The sequence below is a fragment of the Perna viridis genome, chromosome 1 (assembly GCF_037379345.1).
Source record: "Perna viridis isolate PV_CMFRI_1.1 ecotype Kerala chromosome 1, ASM3737934v1, whole genome shotgun sequence".
In the NCBI taxonomy this organism is placed as follows: Eukaryota; Metazoa; Mollusca; class Bivalvia; order Mytilida; family Mytilidae; genus Perna; species Perna viridis.
In genome coordinates this window covers 22,134,104-22,155,912 of record NC_142445.1, presented here as the reverse complement: position 1 = coordinate 22,155,912, position 21,809 = coordinate 22,134,104, and the positions used below count along the sequence as shown (strand labels likewise).

Below are 21,809 nucleotides of genomic sequence, written 5' to 3'. Positions count from 1 at the left end.
TAAAAACATGTAGATAGGGCTTGAAAAAAATGCATACCAGTATTATTAAAATGGGTTTAATAACAAAACACAACACATGCCTTGGTAATAAATAGACAGCATTCAATACTTCACTCTACCATTCACAATAGAAACCCTCTCTAATGACAACTCCTCACTGAATAGGACACTCAAATTATACTGTTAATGAAACATGAATTACTCACAACAACCCATTTACTGAATTACAAAACTATAGTCTATAAAAAGCTTAAGTGAAAAAAATCATCTATATTAAAGTTACTAACCTAATATAATAAATTACTGTGAAAGTATTATTGTTCGTTGGGGTATCAATTTCCGTGGATTTCGTGGGTTTGGTAAACCACAAAATTTGGTACCCAATGAAAAGGAAATTTCTTATTCGTTTGTATGATAGAGTTGTCAAATCCATGAATTCCAGAATCTATGAACTAATCAAAGTTCCCTAAACCACAAAAATTGGCACCCACGAATAAAAGTACTTTCACAGTAAACTTGATATTTTCATTTCATTTTTTTGTCCGGTTGTCTAAAAATAGATGAAATATGGTAACATACAAGACTTTAAAGAGTAATAACTTTCCGAATCAAAATGAAAGTATTAAAAAATGATATGTGTCATTCCTGAACAAGTAAAAAAAGCAAATCAGTAATACAGGTGAATTATTCAGCCAAACAAGTATAGACTTTTCCTTCCTTAAAAACTTCAACATGATTCATTCTCAGTCTACTTTCAATTTTGATTCATAATTCATTACAAACAATAACTGAAAATCTACACAATTGATTATGACAACAGATCAACACTAGTTCTATGTAGTAAAAACTACATCCATTGAAAGATTAAAAATAAGAACAAAAAATAGAAAGTGTATCAAGATGTAATACTGAATGTATTACTGTGAAACAATTGTTGCTTGTAATATATCTATTTTCATGGTTTCTCACACAAAAAATTTAAATTCAAAATGAAAAGTCAAATTTCCATTAAAAAATTGATGCCATTACCGAATTTACAAATCAGAGTTTCTGTTAACTAAAAAAATCAAGCTAAATCACAAAAAAATAAACTTCGACGTATGACAAATTTCATTTTACCTTCAAATGTTTTAAAGTCAAAACTTGAATCTGGAATACATGTATTGTAATTAATTTCTAAAGCACAATCATAAACATGTATCAGGCGCTAATATCTACCAGTATAGACTGCTCAAAGTTCAACATATTGTCCATATCACCATATCAAGCATAAATATTAGAGATAAAAAAAAAGAATAACAAACAATAACAATCATCATAAATAGATCACTCTCCCTTGCACAACAAATTCATTAAATATTAAATATTTACAATTTAACACATAAATACAAGCTATATATGTAAATCTGGTAGGTGAGATCCCAATGAACAACAGCTTAAATCTGTAGTTGGATACAAATTCAATTGGATATAAAATATCCAAGATAAATTTATACTCAAAACAAGGTATTATTTGAATTTGGAATAATTTTGGAAGGTTAGAAAATAGATTTAAATTATTTTATGAGACTTGCTCTTACTAAGGGGGCTAATCAAAGTGTCATGACTAAGGCCAAAACAAAAAAGGTCCTAGATTCTAATCCCATCCCTACCCAATTTTTTCACCTTCCCCAAAAAATTTTGTTTTTTTTTCCAAATTTAAGTCAGTTCTTTTCAAATTGACAGCATTGATAATAAATAAAATAATAAAATTTGCCTGCCCACCCCAAATTCTGAAAAGTGTTGAATGAAAATATAGGATTTTTTTAATGATGGCATAAGGGATGAAATAACTTGGGTCGTGTTTTTTGTTCCCTAACTTACTTTGTACTTAGCCATGATTAACACTATAGGGATTACTTAATAAATCTTTACTAGTCATCTTGTAAAATTCAAAAATATTCCAGACTCTAATAATAATTCCTTATTCTATGTCAACAGATTTTTTTATCGTTTAATATGTTTCAGAATGACTAAAATTTCAATGTTATTATAATGGTGAAATTAGTCCTAACTGCAACCAAAATATTTTACAACATAAAATTAAATGATGTAATGTTACTGTCATTACTGTGGTTAATAAAAACCTAACACATCATTAACATATTCATTGAAATAACCCTTTAACATCTAAATATGTAAAAGATCAAAATATTGGCTTAGCCAAGCAATATATACATAAATTTGAATGAAGAATAACATTGGCATGTCTTTTAATATGTTTCTCCTTTTGATATCAAGCTTTCATTTTGGTTTTTCCCCTTCACATAAGCAAAACAGTAAAACTATGATAAAAGCCACTAAATAAAAATTGAACTATCTCCTACATTATATAAAGCTCATTTCTAATGGCAACTAAGAAATAAGAGACATCACAAGTAATGGTATTGCACTATTCGTTCAACTTTTGATCAACTTGAACTTCTTCTAATCCCCAAATATCAATAACTTTTTGTAGATAAGGAAACAATTTTTTTGTATGAATGAAATAATCTGAAAACTGTCAATAAATGCCTTTGCATTCAATTGATAAAACAGCTGTGAATCACAACATTATAAAGACAGTATTGGCCAATATACACAATTCTTAAAACAGTCTTTCATCATATAATGGTATTTTATAAACCCATATCTGATTAATTCATTTATGCTATTTTATAAACCAATATCTGATTAACTTAAAGATTATTTTTTTGCAGTGATTCATTCTAATAATACAGAATTCATAAGTCATGTTATTAAAGACCATAAAGTCTTACCTCTGAACTTCTGAAATAATGACAAGTCCTAAAATTATTGATAATAATGATAATGAAATACAAATGAATGCTGATATACTCCAATTATACAGCATGACATTGCAGCACTAATGCTTAGAGGTGGCTGGCACCTGTATACTAGTGGTACCAATCCAAAACAATCAATCAATAGACTGGATACCTGTTTGAACCAGTTATGGCCTGGTGTCCTATCTTATCTATGCATTTCAAACCTGCATAAATTGTCAGAGCATGGTTTTATTAAACATCTCAAATTGAGATTGTTCTGAAATCTCTTAGGCTTTCCACTTATCGTCACGGAACCCGGATCACTCATTACATGTTTGTTTTATTCAGGTTTCACTATACCTGAGCCTTGTTGGATGGATATCAATCTCAAATGAAGTACAATATTTTGGACAACAATGAATTATTTTCAATGATACAATAATGTATATACTTATAATAATACCATTTGGTGTGTAAGAATGATAAATACAGGTCTAAATCATTTCTATCAACTACTGTTTAAACATCATTATGACAATTGTTTTATTTTAGGTTTTAATGAACTGAAAAAATAAATTCCTTAATACCACAAATGAAGTAATAAAAACTTCCATGTGAGCGAAACATCCTTGCAAACTTCCTGGTCATTTTATACACCTATATAAACAGCAAGGAGTAAAACTGAATATCCCATACTGGTTGCTTTTATTCCATCCAACATGGCTATTTTGACTTAGATTAAAGCTTTAAGACAAACATATATCATCTAACAATACAGTCCCTGAGCATATCAGTCATTCCATCCATTATGTTATATTTCCAGGAAATCTTTTAGCAATGTCTGTCGTCTTTTCTCTGCAACATCCATTTGATTTTCTAAGACCTGCAATAAAAAAGTCCAAGTTTTTTACAATGCTTTCGTCTCATTTATAAATACACATGTTTCACAGTTCTAATAACTAAGTCTACATTTCTCAAGTTTCCAAAATGAAAATGAGTTGTACTTACTGGAAAAACTCTGTATCAATCTTATTGAAAAGCCATTGAATTTGGTCTTATGTGGTGGTCCCAGTTTTAATAATTGGATGGACTTTATTGTTACTTTTTTGGGCTGGTCTGCACCATGAAAAGAAATTCAGGAATGTCAAGTCAGAACCCTAACTTGGCTTTTTTCATTTTTCTGCCAGGTCATGCACTTTTTATCTCCCTTCCCAATATATGCTTATGAGTTAAGTAACTTTCTTATTACCTTAATTCAACCAAAAAATCTTCTTCATGGAGGATAAAAAGTAAGAAATTTTGTAACTTACTCCATAAGCTTCAGATACAAATCAGTGATTCTAGTCACAGTAAATTGTTTCATAATATTATATAATGCAGTTTGTGTAATTTTTGCTTCACTTATAAAAAGGTACAAAAAATCAAAAGCAATGGCTTACCCCACGGTGTGTTATTTCTGCTCTTTCAACACTCCAAGACAAGTTTTCGACTTCTGCCTCTAACTGGGCTTGTTGGTACTCAAACTTAAATGAGAGATTGGTGTGTTAAAAAATACTAGCAATTTATCAAAAAATTGTATAATATGAAGTGAATACACAAAATGAAAGGTTTCTTATATTTTGATATACAATAATTCATATCTAGTAGTACAGATTTACAAAATATAATTCCTGTAATTTGCACAGGAATAAAATTAAGAGCTAAAAACATGTCATCTCATTTTCAAATCTTGTTTTACAATTCCTCTTTACAAAAATTTCTACTTACTATTTATTTTATTATTTATTAATATCAATTTTTTGTACTTGAATTTAGCAAATACATAAACTCACCAACTGTTTTCTGGCTCCTTTCTCCATGTAGTAAGCATAAGGGTAGGTAAACTTCAATGTGTATCTACACTGTTAAAAAAATGGAATATACAGTGTTAGTAACATCTTTTCACATGAAATTATTACATTGAAGACTTCCAAAATGTTATCAACTTAAACAGCAGTTCACATTAATTAAACAATCACAAAAAAAAAAGGCAAAACCTGCGAGCAATGCTCACTGACTTCATACACCCACTTTCTCAATTAATAGCATGTACCTTCTGACCTCCATATTGATTTGGATCAAAATCTAAAATATAAGGTGCACAATGGGAACACGTAAATAAAGATTCTGTGTAAGTTTCATAATGGAAGGAAGGAAATACAGGCGAAAGGATGTGGGAGATATAATAAATGATTCATGATAGTGGGTAGCATTAAATAACCTGAGCTAAACTGCTAAAATTGATAAGAATAGGAAATAATCTGAATGTAGGAAATATAAAAAGTACGAAATTGAGACTACTGTAACCCCAATAAATTGACAATGATTGAATTGTCTGAAAACAATCTGATAAGTTAGGTAGGGTTTATATTTATGACTATTTCAAGGGGTTAACTAGCTGTACAGAACCCTACTTTATGTTCATGCCTTGCATTTGACCACATTGAAGGTTAGAACTACTACCTTCCTCTAACTTGACCTACTTTTCTGAGGAGGGCTGCAGCATCTAAGAGATACTGCCAGTCTATCCAGGTGCCAGCATTATTCATAACTTTCTCCTGAATCCTAGAAGTAATCTTTTGTAAAGTCTGTTCTTCTAATTCTAAACTCTTTGAGTGGTTTTCATACTATAATAAATTAGATGTTTATGATTTATCTCAAATTAATCTAATTTGACTTCACAATGTATATTTTATAATGGATTTCTGTTGTGTGTACCATATAATACTAGATTGATTTTCCTATCATGAAACATATATATGAATTGAGTATAACTGAACATGTGCAAATTATGTGAGTAAAAGGTAGGAGACTAAACAAAACTGATATTTTAATTAATTAATTTATCAGTCTGATTTTATAACTAAAAGCAGCAATAAAACTGATGAATAATCTACAAAAAAAATAATATTATAGCATCAAAATAGAAGGATAATACATCAGATTCCACTGATGCTTAAACTTCTTACCCTTTCAAAGTAGAAGAGGTATTTCTTGAGAGCCTCTCTGGCTTGAGCATGTGCTGACTCATTGGCAATGTTAGGATTCTCTTTGTATCTACTGCATTCATAATACTCACTACCATGAGCTTTCCAGTCTGTAGAAATAGAGAACAAGTATAAGAATATTTCTAATTAATGATTTACCTCAGAAGATGGAAGAAATACTAATTAGGAAAAAAAATATTTGTGAATTATTTTAAAAAATCAAACGGTAGTAATGTAAAATTTGTTCAAAATACTGAAATTTGAATCTTATTACTTTTGGGTGTAAAAGGAGTACTTTATTAAGTGCTGCTCATTGTAATTTTACATTTACAACTGTTCAATAGATATACAACGTTTTGGTATTTCATAAAAAAGATGAATAACTCTATTGAGTGAAACAACGTTACACAATATTAAAAAAAATTATCAATATACTCTGTACAAGTAAATGATTATCAGTACTTAGGCTACACCTACCTCCAAGACACATCCAACAGAAATCATGTTTACATTTGGTACATTGCTGAAAAGATAAAACAGAATAAAAAAGGGAATTGGACAACAGGATATCTAGATACACTTTTATAAGGAAGAATATTAGTTTGCTCAAATAAAATTGTTGCATTTTTAAAAAGTCTTAAAAACAGGACTGTTAACTTCTCATCTGAGTTAAAAAAAAAAAAACACTCAAGAAAACTGAAAGAAAATAATGCAAAACTTAAAATAGCACCGACCAAGTACATTTATTGGGTTATTGGTTGGAAGGAAGACAAACAACCCCCATATCAGATTGCTACATACATAAACACACTTGTTTGTAACTGCAAAACAGGATTTAAACCATATGAAGACACAACAATTCAAAAGACAAGTAAATTACCATAAGAGTACACATACTTTACTATCCATATTAGCAACTACAATGTAGATAAACTTAAGAAATTCCTAGCCCACAACAATATAAACAACTCACCACATGGTTACAACCACCATTCTTTTCTATACACACATGGCACTTGGGACACTGCAATAAATCAAAGAAATTACTGTGATTAAACCAATATTTTCATAGTTCACACGTATTCAAATTCAGTAATATAAAGTATTTGTAAAAAGAAAAAAAAATCACTCAGTTTTTGCACCATAATTTGGAAAGATACAACCAAAGTAATAACTAATATATCTTCTATAAGTCCACATTTTTCTAAAAAGTATAATCTTTACGATAACTTTAGCAATATTTACAAAAACAAACTTCTTTTTTTAGATCAAATAGAACTTACATCTTTAGTATTAGCACTAATGTAGTTGGCCGTCTCTGAATCATCAGCACATTTAGTCAACCATTTCTTAATAGTAGAACAATCTGTTGGGGCATGGTAATCAATACCACATTTAAAACTGAAAAGATAAAAATAAGATTAATTGGCAAATATTTTTCATAAATAAGAGCATGGTGTGGTGACCCATTTAAACTGATTTTTATCTTTGTTATATTTAGTGCCCTTTGTAGTGAATATAACTATTTTTTTTTAATAATAAAATATTTCATTTAAAGTTTCTTTCATTTCATTCTGTAAAATGTATGATAATGTCATTATACCACTCCACATCAACAAGTAATAAGTTACAAATAAAATTCCTACTATTTATAGTAAGCCCTTAGCTCCAAAGTAAATAAAAAACAGCTATTTATAGTAAGCCATTAGCTCCAAAGTAAATAAAAAAACAGCACTATTAATCATAATGTCTATTTTTTTAAACTACAGAATTAATCAATACAATACTAAATATTTGTGAGTACATATGTCTATTAACAGTTACCACTAACATGAATTTTAGTTTAGGAGAAAAAAAAAAACAATTGACTCAGGAAGAATGAATATGTTACTAACAAAAAAACTTTCATTTCAATATTTAAGTCGAAGTAATTTTGATATTTTAGTAGCTTATCATTGATAAAAAAAACCTGTATCATTTCATAGAGGCATACATATGTAACATTATGATTGAACATACCAGAATGTAGTTTTACAATGGCCACATTCTACTTTCTTTGCTTTCATTTCCTTGGCTCTGATGATAACAGAACAATTAGGACCGGGACAGAACCGCAGCTGTGGATGACCCTGAAATTAAATACGTTGATTCTATAATGAATGAATCTGATAATTCATAATAAAAAAATATACTGGAATTAAGTGTTATAAATACTTAAGACATATACAAATATGATAATTGGTCTTCCCATGATTAAATGTCAATGACCTGATAAACTGTCTAAGGTAGTTTACTGGACAACTGAGAAGATTTAAAGTTTCTAGGAAACTCACTCCATCCCTTGAACATCACCATTAGTCAGGAAAGAAAAAAAGTAAGTCCAAAGAGATCAATAGTCAGTGTTTGATTTATTACTTGGAAGGGCCAGCTACACAATCAAATGTTAAGATACCTCAACATGATCAGTGAATGATCTAGTGGAATATTTATCTCTATAATCTGGTTTTGTCAGAGCACTGCAAATAAAATCTTCTGGAACCAAGATGTTACAGTCCTTCTCCATACACTCTATACCTAAATATAGAATAAAACTAATATTTTCAAAATCAATTTACTTGAAAATTGAAATATCAAAAGTTGCCCTAATGGTTGCAAATCTTTTTGTTAATGATCGAGTCAGTACATAAATATATATATAATATTAGTAAAATGTATATGAAACAATACTATTGTCAGCATAAACCTTATCTTCTTCATCATCAAGAAGTCAAATCTAACACAAGCATAAGCTCTGACATTGAAAAAGTTCCTTAAGATAAATGACATTTCGTAAGATGTCAGGTAAAGGGTATTCTTAATATACTGCAAACAAATAATTAAGTACCTCTCTGCCTAAGAATCAGGCAAAATGTGTATAAAGTGTGGCACATAAATTAAAAAAATGCTAAGAATTCATTGCATTATACGAGTATATAAACCTCATTACCTCTAGAAATAACCATCATAGTGTTTGTAAAGTTTGCCTTTTTAAGCTATTGACAAGTCAAGTTTAGTTGGTATGTACAATGGAAAAAAATGACAGAAAAAATTTCCCATACATATTTTCTATATAAACAGTGAAAAAATATCTGTCACAAATGCTTCAGGATAAATTTAAATAGTTTTTGGTTGTTTTCTAGATGTACTTAGTATTTTGGGAACAAACAAGTCCAAATTAAGAAAAATGATGTGCTACCCACTGCCTGATTCTTACACAGAATGGTACTTAAAAACATTGCAGGGAATTACTTTATGACTAACAATTAAAATGTACAAAGAAGAAAAGAAACATATGATTTATGTCCTAGCTTTAACACAAACTTACAGTGAAACTTCTCCAAACCGGCAACCACAGGGGCAAGAAAAAATGGCCGGTTTATAGGAGTGGCCGGTTTTGTGAAAAATAGCAATGCATTCTAAGAGCTGTTTCCATTAATGTGTTCTATAACCCAACACCTTGTCAGTTTGTTGGTTGAGACATGTTTAATGCCAATTCAAAACTTTTGGCCTTTTATTACATTTCAAAGCTTGCATCATTTGTAAATGATTTGATTTTACAAACAGTACTGCTGACAAAATAATGTTCACGGTTTTGAAAGAATGTGTATTAAAAATCAAAGGGCTATTGATAGTAATTAATTATTTGTATTGTTTTTGTAAATTACCTATCAATAAATCTAATAATTTCACCCCTATGTTGTTTTGGCTTGGGTACAGGTCACATTAATTGACAGTTAAAAGATCGTAAAGATCATACTTTTAAATGACCCCAGTTGTCTGACGTATGTACACAACAATTAACACCAACCAGTGACAAAATGTAATGACTGGATTAAATTTGTTGTTTAAACTACAGTCCCCTTCAATTATCATCTGTCCACTGATAAAATGCAAACCAGTCAGTGAATGAATTATTAATTATGTAATATTACGTAATCATTTACAGTTTTGTTGACACATTTATTACAGGTGAACAATAACCCGGTGGCCAGAATTGAGAGGTTGATCTTATCTGAAATATGTAAATGAAACTGAAAAACCGGCCTATACGGTTTTAGGGGGTAGCAGGTCTGTACACTCTTTTTAAGGTATACCGACTGGGACTTTTGAAAATGGCCGGTTTGATGGGAAGACCGGTTTTATGAGGGTCTGGTTTGGGGAAGTTTCACTGTACATATGATTTCAGTAGGATCTATAATAGAGAGGTAATCATGTGACCCTTACCAGTAGTGATGCCTTGTTGTATCTGTATCTGGAAGAAACTATCCCAACAATCTTTACAGAACTGATGTCCACATGATAAAGAAAACATCTTGTCTTTCTGTACAGACAAGTAACATACTGGACAGGTACGGTAGTTCCCAAAACATGTATCCTAAAAATACATGAATAATTTCTATGATTCTATGAATTCATATTTATATGTACTAAGTATTTATTTTCATGATTTGGGATGTCAATGCACTTATAGGGCTTTTTAATTTCAAGATTAACACTCTCTCAAAGATGAATTCTATTATAAAGAGAATTATTTGTGGCAATTTATTTTCATGATTCTTTCTTGCTCGTGAAAATAAATCTTTCAGTTAGGTTTACAGTATTCTGGTAATTCTTTGAAGATCACTGATCTTCTGTAACAGCCATTAAACAACTTACTACATCTCAGGGGTTGACACTAAGTTTTTTAGCTAGGTAGCTTTCTGATTAATAAATTAGGTAGTCCTCAAAATAATCTTGCGGCCCTGTCTTTAAGTATAGTAAAATTTTAAGAATAAATTTAGGTAGCCCAAAGGACTACCCATTAAAATTTCTAGGTAGTCCTCTCTCAAATTAGGGTGGCACAGGACTACTGGACTACTGTTAGTGTCGAACCCTGCATCTACTACATATGTTGAAATATTTTTCTTTAATGTCCTTTGTTTAATAGCCATCAAATACTACTTATTTAAAATCAATACTGCAAAATGTGAATGTACATTATATAGAGTACTAATCTATGAAAGGACTTTTCATACTGAATTGACAATTTCATTATTCATTGAAATTTCTAATTTTTTCATATATATTGAATACAAAATTTGGAATTTCAACTTATTATATACCTTTGTACATGCAGTCATACACATTTATTTATTTATTTCAATAGAAAGGCCAGAAAAAAACTGAGTAATATACATTTGTACTGGCACAGAATCAACAATCATTTTCGGAACTGATGCATTCTAAACTTTTCTCCAATAATATTGCATAATTGTATAGTGCAAGCACAAAACGGAAGCTACTGATCAATCCAAAATGTGTTAACTTTCTGTTGAAACACCAAGATGAAAATAACATAGATGAGATTACTCTAAAAAATTAATAAACATTAATTTTAGAATCAAATGGCTGAGAAGAAAGAATACCAAAGAAAGATGTATATTGCACTAGTTCAAATTTGAAGATGTTGATAAGATAAGAATAAGAATTAAATGTACTGGTAGTTCAAAATGATATCAATGAGGACATAAGGATTTTTTAAAATACTCATTACTACACTATAAAACCGTTATTCTACTTAAAGTGCTGTGAAAGTGTAATTGTTCGTGGGGTAACAATTTTCGTGGTTTTCATGGGTAGGCCAAACCATGAAATTTGGTCTCCAATGAAAAGGAGATTTCCATAAATGTGTATACTGAAGAACTTCAAAACCACAAATTCTAGAATCCACAAACTTATGTTTCTCCCCTAATCCATGAAAATTGGTATCCACGAATTTAAGAACTTTCACAGTAATCCTTCATATCAGTATCATATATTCTCCCAAGTCAGGGTTATGAGTACACCCTCGCTCTGTCAAACCCCTAACATCACTCATTCAAATTTAGCGGGTATCGTCCAGCCAATTCCAATTGGTTGCTTCTCCAGGTGCGAAGCACCAATGAAAATTGATTTGACATAAAACGTCTGTGGAAAAGGTAAACAATGATACAAGTAACTGATAGTTGTAATATGTCACAAATGATTCAATATGACCAAAAATGATAACTGTAGATTCTGTTTATGACGTTATGTGTATGTAGCCATTTTGTAAGTTATATCAAAAGTTTCTATTATGATTGGATTTTGGATCCGGGTTAAATATAAGTAACTCAGTAGATGGCACTGGACAATACCCGTTAAATATGAATGAGTGATGCAATATGATATCTTCTCAGGATAATATCAAACAATGCAAGTGCAATAACACTATATTGTTATATGACCAACCCCATTAACCAAATAACTGATACTTTAGTATCTCACAAACATTAACAACAATAACAAATTATCTTTAAAATATTTCCATCTTCTTTCATGACAGCAATGGGAATAATATGTAATACCTTATATTTAACAGCAGGCTTTATCTTGGAATCAATTAGCAACTTTCCTGGGTCTTTAATATGTCTGAAAAACAAGAAAACAATTAATCTTGCTTGATCTTATAAACAAATATTACTTTCTCAAATGTAGTCATTTATAGAATTAAATATCATAATTATGAATAGTAATTTGAACTGTTGTATTCTTTATACAATCACATGTAATTAGGACCATCATATCAAAGGGAAAATACTAATGACAGTTTTATATAACACTCTTGTTAATGATGATAGAAATAATAATTTGTAAAGAGATGAAGTGCCAAAGAGGGACTATCCCTTGGAAAAATATAGTCAGGAACATCAAAAAGACAGGCAAGTAATGAATCACAGAAATAAAAAAAAGTCACCATAGAAACAACATGATCTCAAGAGATAGATTTCTGCTTCTTACATGATGCCTGCTGTGCTTACCTATTGAATGGCATGTCAATGCTTTCTGCCACTAGCCCTATGCCTGGGTCTAGTAAGCTTGTTCATTCAAGGCCATTTGTTGCCAAAGAGGAAGTAAATTTTCTGCCACTAGCTCTATGGCTGGGTCTAGTAAGCTTGTCAATTGAAGGCAATTTGTTGTGAAAGAAGAAGTAAATTTTCAGCCACTAACCCTATGCCTGGATCTACTGAAAGATTCTGTGCTTGTGAATAGATAGAAAGCTACTTATTGACAAAAAGCACATAACTACATGTACATGTAATGTTTTAAAATTTAACGCTACCAAGAATCAAAAACAGCTTTCAAAGTCACAGAAAACTGTGTAAATCTATTAGTTATCAATAAAAATCTGGATTCTCCATGACATTTTCCTGAGCTGCTAATGATACTTCTTTACTTCAATTGTTTCTGATTTCCTCAACGACTACAACAAGATGGTACATATGTCTGTGAATTCATTTGTATTTATTGTATACCTTTGTTCTACATTGGTTAAACCAGAATAAATTATATATATATGGAAGTTCATATCTATTTTTATTTACTATAAAGGAAAATGCTTACATTTATGAATTGATTTAGTCTAGTATCTGAAAAAAATGTTATCGCATAGACTGTTTTTTTTATACCAAGCTGTTGTTGCACATAAAATAAATTTAATTGCACATTTAAGACAACGAGGTGCAAATTTTTCATAAACAAATAAACTGTGCTTCTTTTTTTCATTTAATTTTATATTCATTTTCCTGACTTTGTCATCTCCCTAACAATTTCATCCCCATCCCCCTATTCTGGCACATGCATGGCAAATATCGGGTAGCTCAATTTACACAACATGTGTTTGTTTGAAGAATAAGGAAGTACGAAGGTGACAATGAAAAAATGTGTGAAATTCAAGCAGTTTTTGTTTTTTTTTAAATACCCTAACAATAGCATACATGTAAATATCTCAACCTATTTATAATGTCAATATGTATGTAATAGAAAAATCAAAAGACAAGTTGTAATGAAAAAAAAAAAAGAATTGATAGTCTATCACCTATGGATGTTATTTGATGATAATATCAAGATCAGTTTTCTATTTAACACCACTATTATCTGGTTCCTGTCCTAATACAGACATCACACATCATGTACCAGCTGTTCTATCTATACGTGTAAAAATTGTCTTTAAAAAGTATGTTCAACTTCGTACACAGGACATGCATGATTAGTTCACAATTTTTACCAAACTTATTAACGACCTGTACTGGAAATAGCAGTTATTTTGTCGTGTCTTTTTTTTTTTGGGGGGGGGGAACCAACCTTTCTATAACTGTTTCTTTGTTCCAGTCATGTACTTGTAATAGCATTTTAGCCAATGAGGGATCAATCTGTAAAAAATAGCACCAATTATAAACAGGTGAGTTAATATTCCCATTATGACTATTCCATGAAGTAAATAATTGAATCAGTAATAAAATATGATATTAGACTGGTACCTGTAAATTGAGAGTATATTAATATTCTTAGTCAATTGTTAAAAAAGTGCTGAGTAAGTAAATTACTTCTGGCAGCATTCATAAAAAAATTATGAATATTGTTAATGTACGTGCAAGAACACTTAGACTTATGAAATTTTACATACAAGACTCTTATTCTGTATGAAAATCGTACCACAGTCCCTGAAAGGGAATGCTGTAGAGGGTTTCACTTTATAAAGACAAAAACTTTTTTCACAATTAATTGAAATACTTCATACTGTTTCAGAGTTATAGATATAACTAATTTTGTGAAGACAGGAGTCCAATAAAACTATACCATCTTCCTAAAAAGATAGGTGTACAAAAATAAACTTAAGATTAGAAAAGATTATTGTACCTTTAACTTGCTACATAAAACCTCCACTTCTTCATTCAAAAGTCTTTCAGCATCTTCTAATTGTAAAATGTCAAATTCAAAATATTCAGGATCATCACTTTTCTTTGGTTTGTCAATGTCAAGGTCATCAGTGTCATTGTCATAGTAACCACAATAATCATCCTCATCGTCATCCATGTTGTCTGACTCCTCATAATCCGACTCATCAGAATTTTGACTCTTCATGTCTATAGTGTCTGTCATTTTATTTCGGAGCTGAAAAAAAAAAAAAAAATTCTCAATATATTTAACTAAATCAGCATTTTTCAACCTCTGACCTTAGTCCATACATGTTAACAATAAAACCACAGTAAATTCCACTTCTTGAATCAATCACTGATCACAAGAGGATAATATATCATCTACAGCAGAATATAGCAACTATCATAGGATAAACAATAGCCAGTTGTTACCTAAGTATAAACTGAAACACTGCATCTTTTTCAACATTAAAATCTGTCCAAAAAAAAATGACACAAAACAATTTAAGGTCTTTTTGTTTAATGTTTGTAATTATCCCTGATCAGAGAACAATAACAACTGTGTGACTAAGAGAACTGATGTATTGATACCTTTTAACAAGTAGGTGGACACTGCTATAAATGTAAACATATCATGTGTATAAATGTCACATAAATAGCATGTAATTACACCTGCTATATTTACATAAGTATACATGTTCTGTACATTATGTACGAAAAACAAATAGGGAGTATTGAAAGTAATCAAGGGAACCAAGGTATAGCGGTAATCAAAACAATGTAATCCAGGGACAAAGAGCAGACATGGAAAACAGACATACACAACAAAGAACATAAAGTAACTAAATTCATACATACAAAATAACAAAAGCAAATGAGCAACTAGGACTCCACTAAAAACTGGGAGCATGGACCAGGTGCACCGGTGGGGTAAGCGTCCTCTGCATTTCCAGAAACACCCGCCAAGTTGCCCATAAAAAGTCAAGTCCGGGGTAGACAACGAGGAAAGGAAAACTATGACCTGTTGAATAAATCAGTTTTCATGGTGCAGATAGTTACACCATAATGATCCACAAGTTCATAATGACGACCATAAAACTTTTGTAGTGATGACTTCAATCTTGTAGCAACATAACCCTGTACCAGAAGCCTATTTGTTAGAGTTCTAGTGCAATACAAATGTATAATCAGTAAACATTTATCAAATGTGTTTATAAAATTAAGTTAATGTACATGTATGTATTAATGAAGTAATTTGTACTTGGAAAATGTTTTGTCTTAATTCTTTGAAACATCTCATTAACATGTACATTTATGGTGATAGTTTCCTGAAAATCCAACTAAAGTACATTTTTGTACCTAAGAAACAAATTTTGTCAGGAGGAGATCTGAATCTAATACATGTACATGTAATATATTATACAGAAAACTGGCCCTACCTGTATTACTATATTCAATATGTTTTGTGTTCAAAGATACATTGTACATTTGTAATAACAAGAAATTTGACCTGAACTAACCTGAATTTTTCCTTGTATCTACATATACCAACTGTGTGAACTATCTACTTTCTCTTTCCACATGACCTACTTTCTTATGTAATTTTAGATTTAAATAGGCCAAGCTTTATTTACTAACAAAGCTTGTGGATCATTAAATGCCATATGTGGTGATATAATAAGGGTATAATACTGGAATATCAGTAATTCAAATCTTTCAATAGCCTATGGTTATGTTCATACATAATATCCAATATGAATACATGTACATGTATAATTCTCATAAAGACTTCATTAATTGATTTTTTTGGTACAGAATAGTACCTGAACATATGTGTTAAAACTGTTTATCTGCATTATTCTTTTATTGCCATAAAGTGTTGCACGATTCATATTTAAGTGTAAGTGTTTGTAAGAATCAGGCAAAATGGAAAAAATCAGAAACATGCATGTCAAAACCCCACTGACCTGACAATGTAATTTCACTAAAGGATACTTTCTCTATTTGAAAGAAAAAAAACATTATTTGATCTCTGCATCAATGGCTTTGCACAAAATTTTTTCAACAGAATCTTAGAAAAATGAGGTTTTTGACAGAGTTATCTGCCCTTAAAATGTTCATTTTCAGTGTATTTCAACGAGACTGCAACTCTTGTCTGTTTTCCTTGATTCTGATAATGTAAATAGTCAAATTACACTATCAAAATGATGGTTTTTTTCTTACCATGTTTCACCAACTGCCTGATTCTTACAGGGACTGACACTTAAAAGCTATATAGAAATGAAACCAATCTTCAATACATGTATCTTGATAAGGCTCTTCTGAATCTAGTATACCATTTCATTACCTGGTACTCAATGTTTTTTTAGCACTTTTGAAACATAAATTACAAGAAATCTATGCAAGCACATTTACATGTTAGTCATTTCAAAGGTAAAAGTTCTACATACAGATACATGTATGTCTTTCTATTCTCAAACATATATTAATGGAACATAGTCTCTGCAAAAGTGTTATGAACAAAATGACTGAAGATTAATTTTCACCAGATAAAATAGTATTTATAGATATATTAGAGGGTCTCAAAAGTTTTGTCATAAATAGAACATTTTCTAATGACCATGTACATGCATAGTCACTGATGACATAAAGGAATAGACTGACACTACAATTATCTGCCTCTAATTACAGTGTAATACTGTCTAATAGAAATAAAATCTAGAAAGCAAAAGTGTGATTTGACAAATAAAGAGTGGTTGTCTGAGGTCCAGAATCTTCAGTTTTAGATCTAGAACATTTGAAATTTTATTTACCTGTACCTAGGCCAGGGGCCTTCAACCATTTAAACTGACACTTAAATATGGACTTACACAGGCAAATATTTTTCATATGAAATTCATGTTAATCAAGCTTTACATGAATATCACATGAAGGCTTGTTTCACCTAAATTTCATGTGAACTATGTCACAAAGTTTATTTGCTCAATTCAGGTGCAAAAATCAAATTCTTAGACCTACATGTACCACTCTAGAAAATAAATTTGAACCCCCAAGGCTGAAATCAAACAAAGCAGATATCCTCCATTTTTTTTTTTTTTTAAATTCAAAGGGTTATGAAATTCTGATAAATGTATATATGCACATGCATCAAATAAAACTAAACATCTCAATCTTGTCTCATCAAATATTAAAATCATAAATAAAGATCTTTTCCCTAAAGCCATTGGTATTTCCTCTGTACCTCCTATCATTTTTTCACACCTTAAGCACATCTTCCTACTTACAAAACAATGTTACATAACCTATATCCTGCCATGTAAATAAAATGTTATCTTAACTAGCAATCTGTAATTTACACAAGAATTTTCTACTTATTAAGGATATCGGTAATTAACACATCACTAATCAAGCAGGGTGGAGATGTCATTCGATTTTACATTTATGAATTATTCAGAACTTACTCTTATAAACTTAGATTTACTGCAATTACATGCATCATACATAATACTTTAATTTGTATGTGGAAGCAAGGGTTAAAATTATAGGTTGGAAAAAGTTCACCTTTGAGCCATCAGAAAGACTAAGTTAATCAACAATAATAGGATATAAAAATAAATAAACTTTACACTGACACAATCAATACTATTTTCTCTGCAGTGCAACCACACCTTTCCAGAAAAAAAAACTTCTAGATTTAAACCCATCTCAAACTGCACTATTTTATCATATTTATATAAGGCCAAAACAATAATAGTCTTGTTTCCTGCTACCAGTAAGAAAACAATTGGGTAGATAGGTAGGGAAATTATTTTATTTTCCAAGAACATTTTACATCGAGTAAATGGGGAAACAATTAAGACTTTAACATGCTTGATTTAAAAAGGTCATACAATAGTTAGAATAGGCCCAAAAAACTAGGATGGGTAAGGTAGCAGGTATCAGACATTTTTTTATTTGGCCTAACTAACAAAAGATGATGAGCTACACAAGGCAGTTGCACAAATTATGCATGCATGTATAAATTTTTCACATTTGTCCCTTAATGAGGTATGAATGTCGTAAGACTTAACTACAATGTACAAGTATACAATGTTTAATTGTAGGTAAACATTAATTAATTAATAGCATATTTGTTTGTTAATCATAAATGATCAATTATAATTTATATTATAAAAAATTAAATAAACATGACAAGTGTCATTACAATCTTCCAACCATGTAAAAAAAGGAACATCTGTTCATTGAGAAATTGCAGTAATTTCATTAGACAATACTTGGAGTGCATAATCATTTTTGTTTTATTGCTGATTTTTTCCAATGTAAGGACAATATTCATCTCTTTCCTGTTTAATCTGATTTTATTAGAAAAAAAGATTCTCAAAAGTTAACAACCCTAATTACATGTAGTTATTCTCAAATGAGCTCTATGTTTTGCATGCACATGTCATTTAAGCAACTATCTCTGCATAAAGAACCAGCATAAACCAATATAGTCGTACAGGCTTTAGGTGTTTCCACTTACATGATCCAATAAAATGCTTTGCAGGACACAGCTTGATACATTGTACAACCCCAGACTGGTGTGTCCATACTAGCACCAAGTCTTCAGGGTTCAACCTTAATCTGGTTCCCAGGTCAATATATAAGCGACCCAGGTCACCAACAATGGATATGCACAATATATGAGTAAATTGCCACTTATGAAATAAAATAAAAACAAAGATAAAATTAACTTAATTTTTGTGCATTTGCATTGAAAGATGATATAATCAATTGGATAAAATATTTTAACATTTTTCTTTTAAATTTGAATATTAGAACGTATTAAAGTAAATAAAATAACGTCATATTCACTCAGCCAATCACAAGACATAAGACGTCACTGGTGACCTGGGGTTATATTTGAGAGAAACTTGTGGAATGGAAATATTACCTGGGCTTCCAGGTTAGGTTCAATCTGTGCAAGAGGTTGAACCCTGAACAGTTGGGGCTAGTATGGACACACTATTCAAACTTTGAAATTTGAGTACTATTAGACAAATGACACAAGATAAATATTTGATTCGAACCTTTGTGGTCACATGTTAGCCCTTTAAAAAAATGTAAAAATGCCTTAGTTCCAGTAAAAAATATTGTTTTTTTAGTTGCTCAAATAAAAGAAAAGATCAAAATGTGAGATTCGGTCTGGTATTCTTTTAACCAATTTCTCATACACTGAAAGCAATCCATTCCTTTTCACTCCAGTTATCATCCAGATATCAAAAAAAAAAATTGTTTTTGGCTTCATTTTGTGGTTTGGTAACTTGTCAAAAATTTTTATAAAGATCAACCACCTTTTTCACAAATTATTGCATAACAACCAGAACCGTGTGTCTATGGACAACACTGACAATATGGATGACAACAATGATGACAGTGTCATACCTACATGTATATAAAAATGAAAAAGTTGCAAGGATTTTTTAATTTAAAACTATTTCTGTTATACTCAAAAATCAGAAATTTAATTTTCGTTGAGTTATGCCTCAGTCATTATGGATGTTATACGTTTACATTCAATTGTTTAAAACCACCTCAGAATCTCTGACCATTTCATAAATTATGCCTTTAAAAATCAAAAAAATATCACATCTGGAGGCAAAATTAAGGATCTACCCAGTAATAAACTGTATACATGTACCAAACTATTCTGTAAGATAGTAGATAAATGTATGAGGTTTTATGTATCATGCATATTTCTCCAACTTACATGTAGCTACTTGGAAGGCCATCCAAAATTGTTAAACTGCTGGGACAGTTTTTGTTGCCAACAAATTCCTGCAACAATGGAACACGTGAAAATTTTGCCAAAAAGGGTACATTTTGTATGTTCACTGTTTATAATAGTTGACCATGAAAATAACCTTTGAAAAATCAGTATGGATAATGCATAATCATGATGATATTTAGTAAATTGTGTGTTTTGCAGTTCATGGAAACCTTAGTACACTGTGGACCCAAAATGGGGAAATCATGCCAAATGGGCAAAGAATACTTGATTTCATTACTTTTTTTTTAATTTCAGCCAAATGTGTCAACAACTTATACATGTAAGTGAATATTCAAACCCTAAAAGCATATAGTACAAAGACAAGTTTTGAGTAAAAATCAAGTTTGTTAAAGCATGTGGCCAACATATCTAGAGCAAAAACATTTATGAATTTCTTAAATTTTTAAAAGATTAACAAAAGTTGCATAGAAATAATACATGTACTTTGTATGTCATTTGAACACGTTTATGTTGTACAACCAGAGATAGTTCTGGATTGCATAATTTCAGAATTTATTTTGTGCTGTCAAATTTACTGAGCATTTCATCATTCATGGACACTTGATTTTCAGGATGCTGCACCAAATGTCTGTTTAGTGTAGTCACTTCCTTGAAATATGTATCCGTTTTGTCATCAAACAGTGACATGTTTCCATGTTAATTGATTTAATTATATTGAAATGCCCTAATGTTGGCAAGTTTCAAATCAATAAGAGAGCTTGTAACTAGTATGAATATAAAATGTACCCCTTTCATTTTACCAAACAATTGCCAGACAAAATGGGGGTATAACTTATGTCTTATTGGAAGTGTTAAATGTTTCACCTGTCTTCTATCAAATAATTCATACTTCAACTATCTACAAGTATACCAAATTTTTTTTAATGTGAGCATTATTCAGTATTATAAGACCCTAGTAACACAAGACTCAGAATTTGATTAGATTCACCATATAGTCAAGACTGGTGACTTGGTCTCAGTGCCGGTGGTGTAAATATTAGACGGTAAAGTAATTTATCATACATAAGAAAGGTATCACCATTTGAATTTAAATGTGAAAAAGGGCTGGGAAATAAAACTATTTGCACCTATTTTCTTCGTGTTTCAATTTCGAGACAAATGGTCTTTGTTTGGGACAAAACAGCTTGACAAAAACACAAATATTTCTCGGAAATTTGAATAATAATTCCCCGCCTTTTAAGAGATTCCTATCTAGACATATTACAGAAAACTTACGAGATAGTTTTACCAGGAAAAGTAAAACGAATGTAAGTCAGAGCCAAATTTCTTTGTTGCTATTTTAGGTTATTCCGCATATATTTCTTCCACAACAAAAATTATCAATCCCGGATGTGACGTCAAACTTTTCGGAAATTTCAGAGGTTTTCATTACTGTTGTATTTTCCAATGT

The 21,809-nt window shown here is 30.6% G+C and overlaps 1 protein-coding gene across 2 annotated transcripts; it reads right to left on the bottom strand.

The window, feature by feature from the left end:
* Nucleotides 1-40: 40 nt before the first annotated feature.
* On the bottom strand, nt 41-21,766 carry LOC148627792 (putative E3 ubiquitin-protein ligase ariadne-2). 2 transcript variants are annotated; one of them, XM_088579136.1, is made up of 16 exons: nt 21,635-21,756; nt 20,339-20,406; nt 14,570-14,824; nt 14,015-14,082; nt 12,238-12,301; nt 10,097-10,247; nt 8,286-8,407; nt 7,853-7,962; nt 7,117-7,234; nt 6,807-6,857; nt 6,311-6,356; nt 5,816-5,943; nt 5,330-5,473; nt 4,640-4,708; nt 4,247-4,330; nt 41-3,690 (listed from the first exon to the last, which is right to left on the bottom strand). In XM_088579136.1, exons 3-16 carry the CDS (start codon nt 14,810-14,812, stop codon nt 3,619-3,621), a joined length of 1,470 nt encoding a protein of 489 aa, XP_088435262.1. In that variant the 5' UTR covers nt 14,813-14,824; nt 20,339-20,406; nt 21,635-21,756; the 3' UTR covers nt 41-3,618. The 2 variants fall into 2 exon arrangements, with proteins under 2 accessions (XP_088435262.1, XP_088435252.1); XM_088579126.1 differs by lacking the exon at nt 20,339-20,406 and having other exon boundaries at nt 21,635-21,766.
* Nucleotides 21,767-21,809: the final 43 nt, after the last annotated feature.

Excerpts from the sequence above, each read along its gene's own strand:
- LOC148627792 (XM_088579126.1), bottom strand. The coding sequence starts at position 14,812 with ATGACAGACACTATAGACATGAAGAGTCAAAATTCTGATGAGTCGGAT. Across the intron at positions 10,248-12,237 it reads AGCCTGCTGTTAAATATAAG|GATACATGTTTTGGGAACTA; the intron begins GTATTACATATT and ends ATGTATTTTTAG. Across the intron at positions 4,331-4,639 it reads AAGGAGCCAGAAAACAGTTG|TTTGAGTACCAACAAGCCCA; the intron begins GTGAGTTTATGT and ends CTCTCATTTAAG.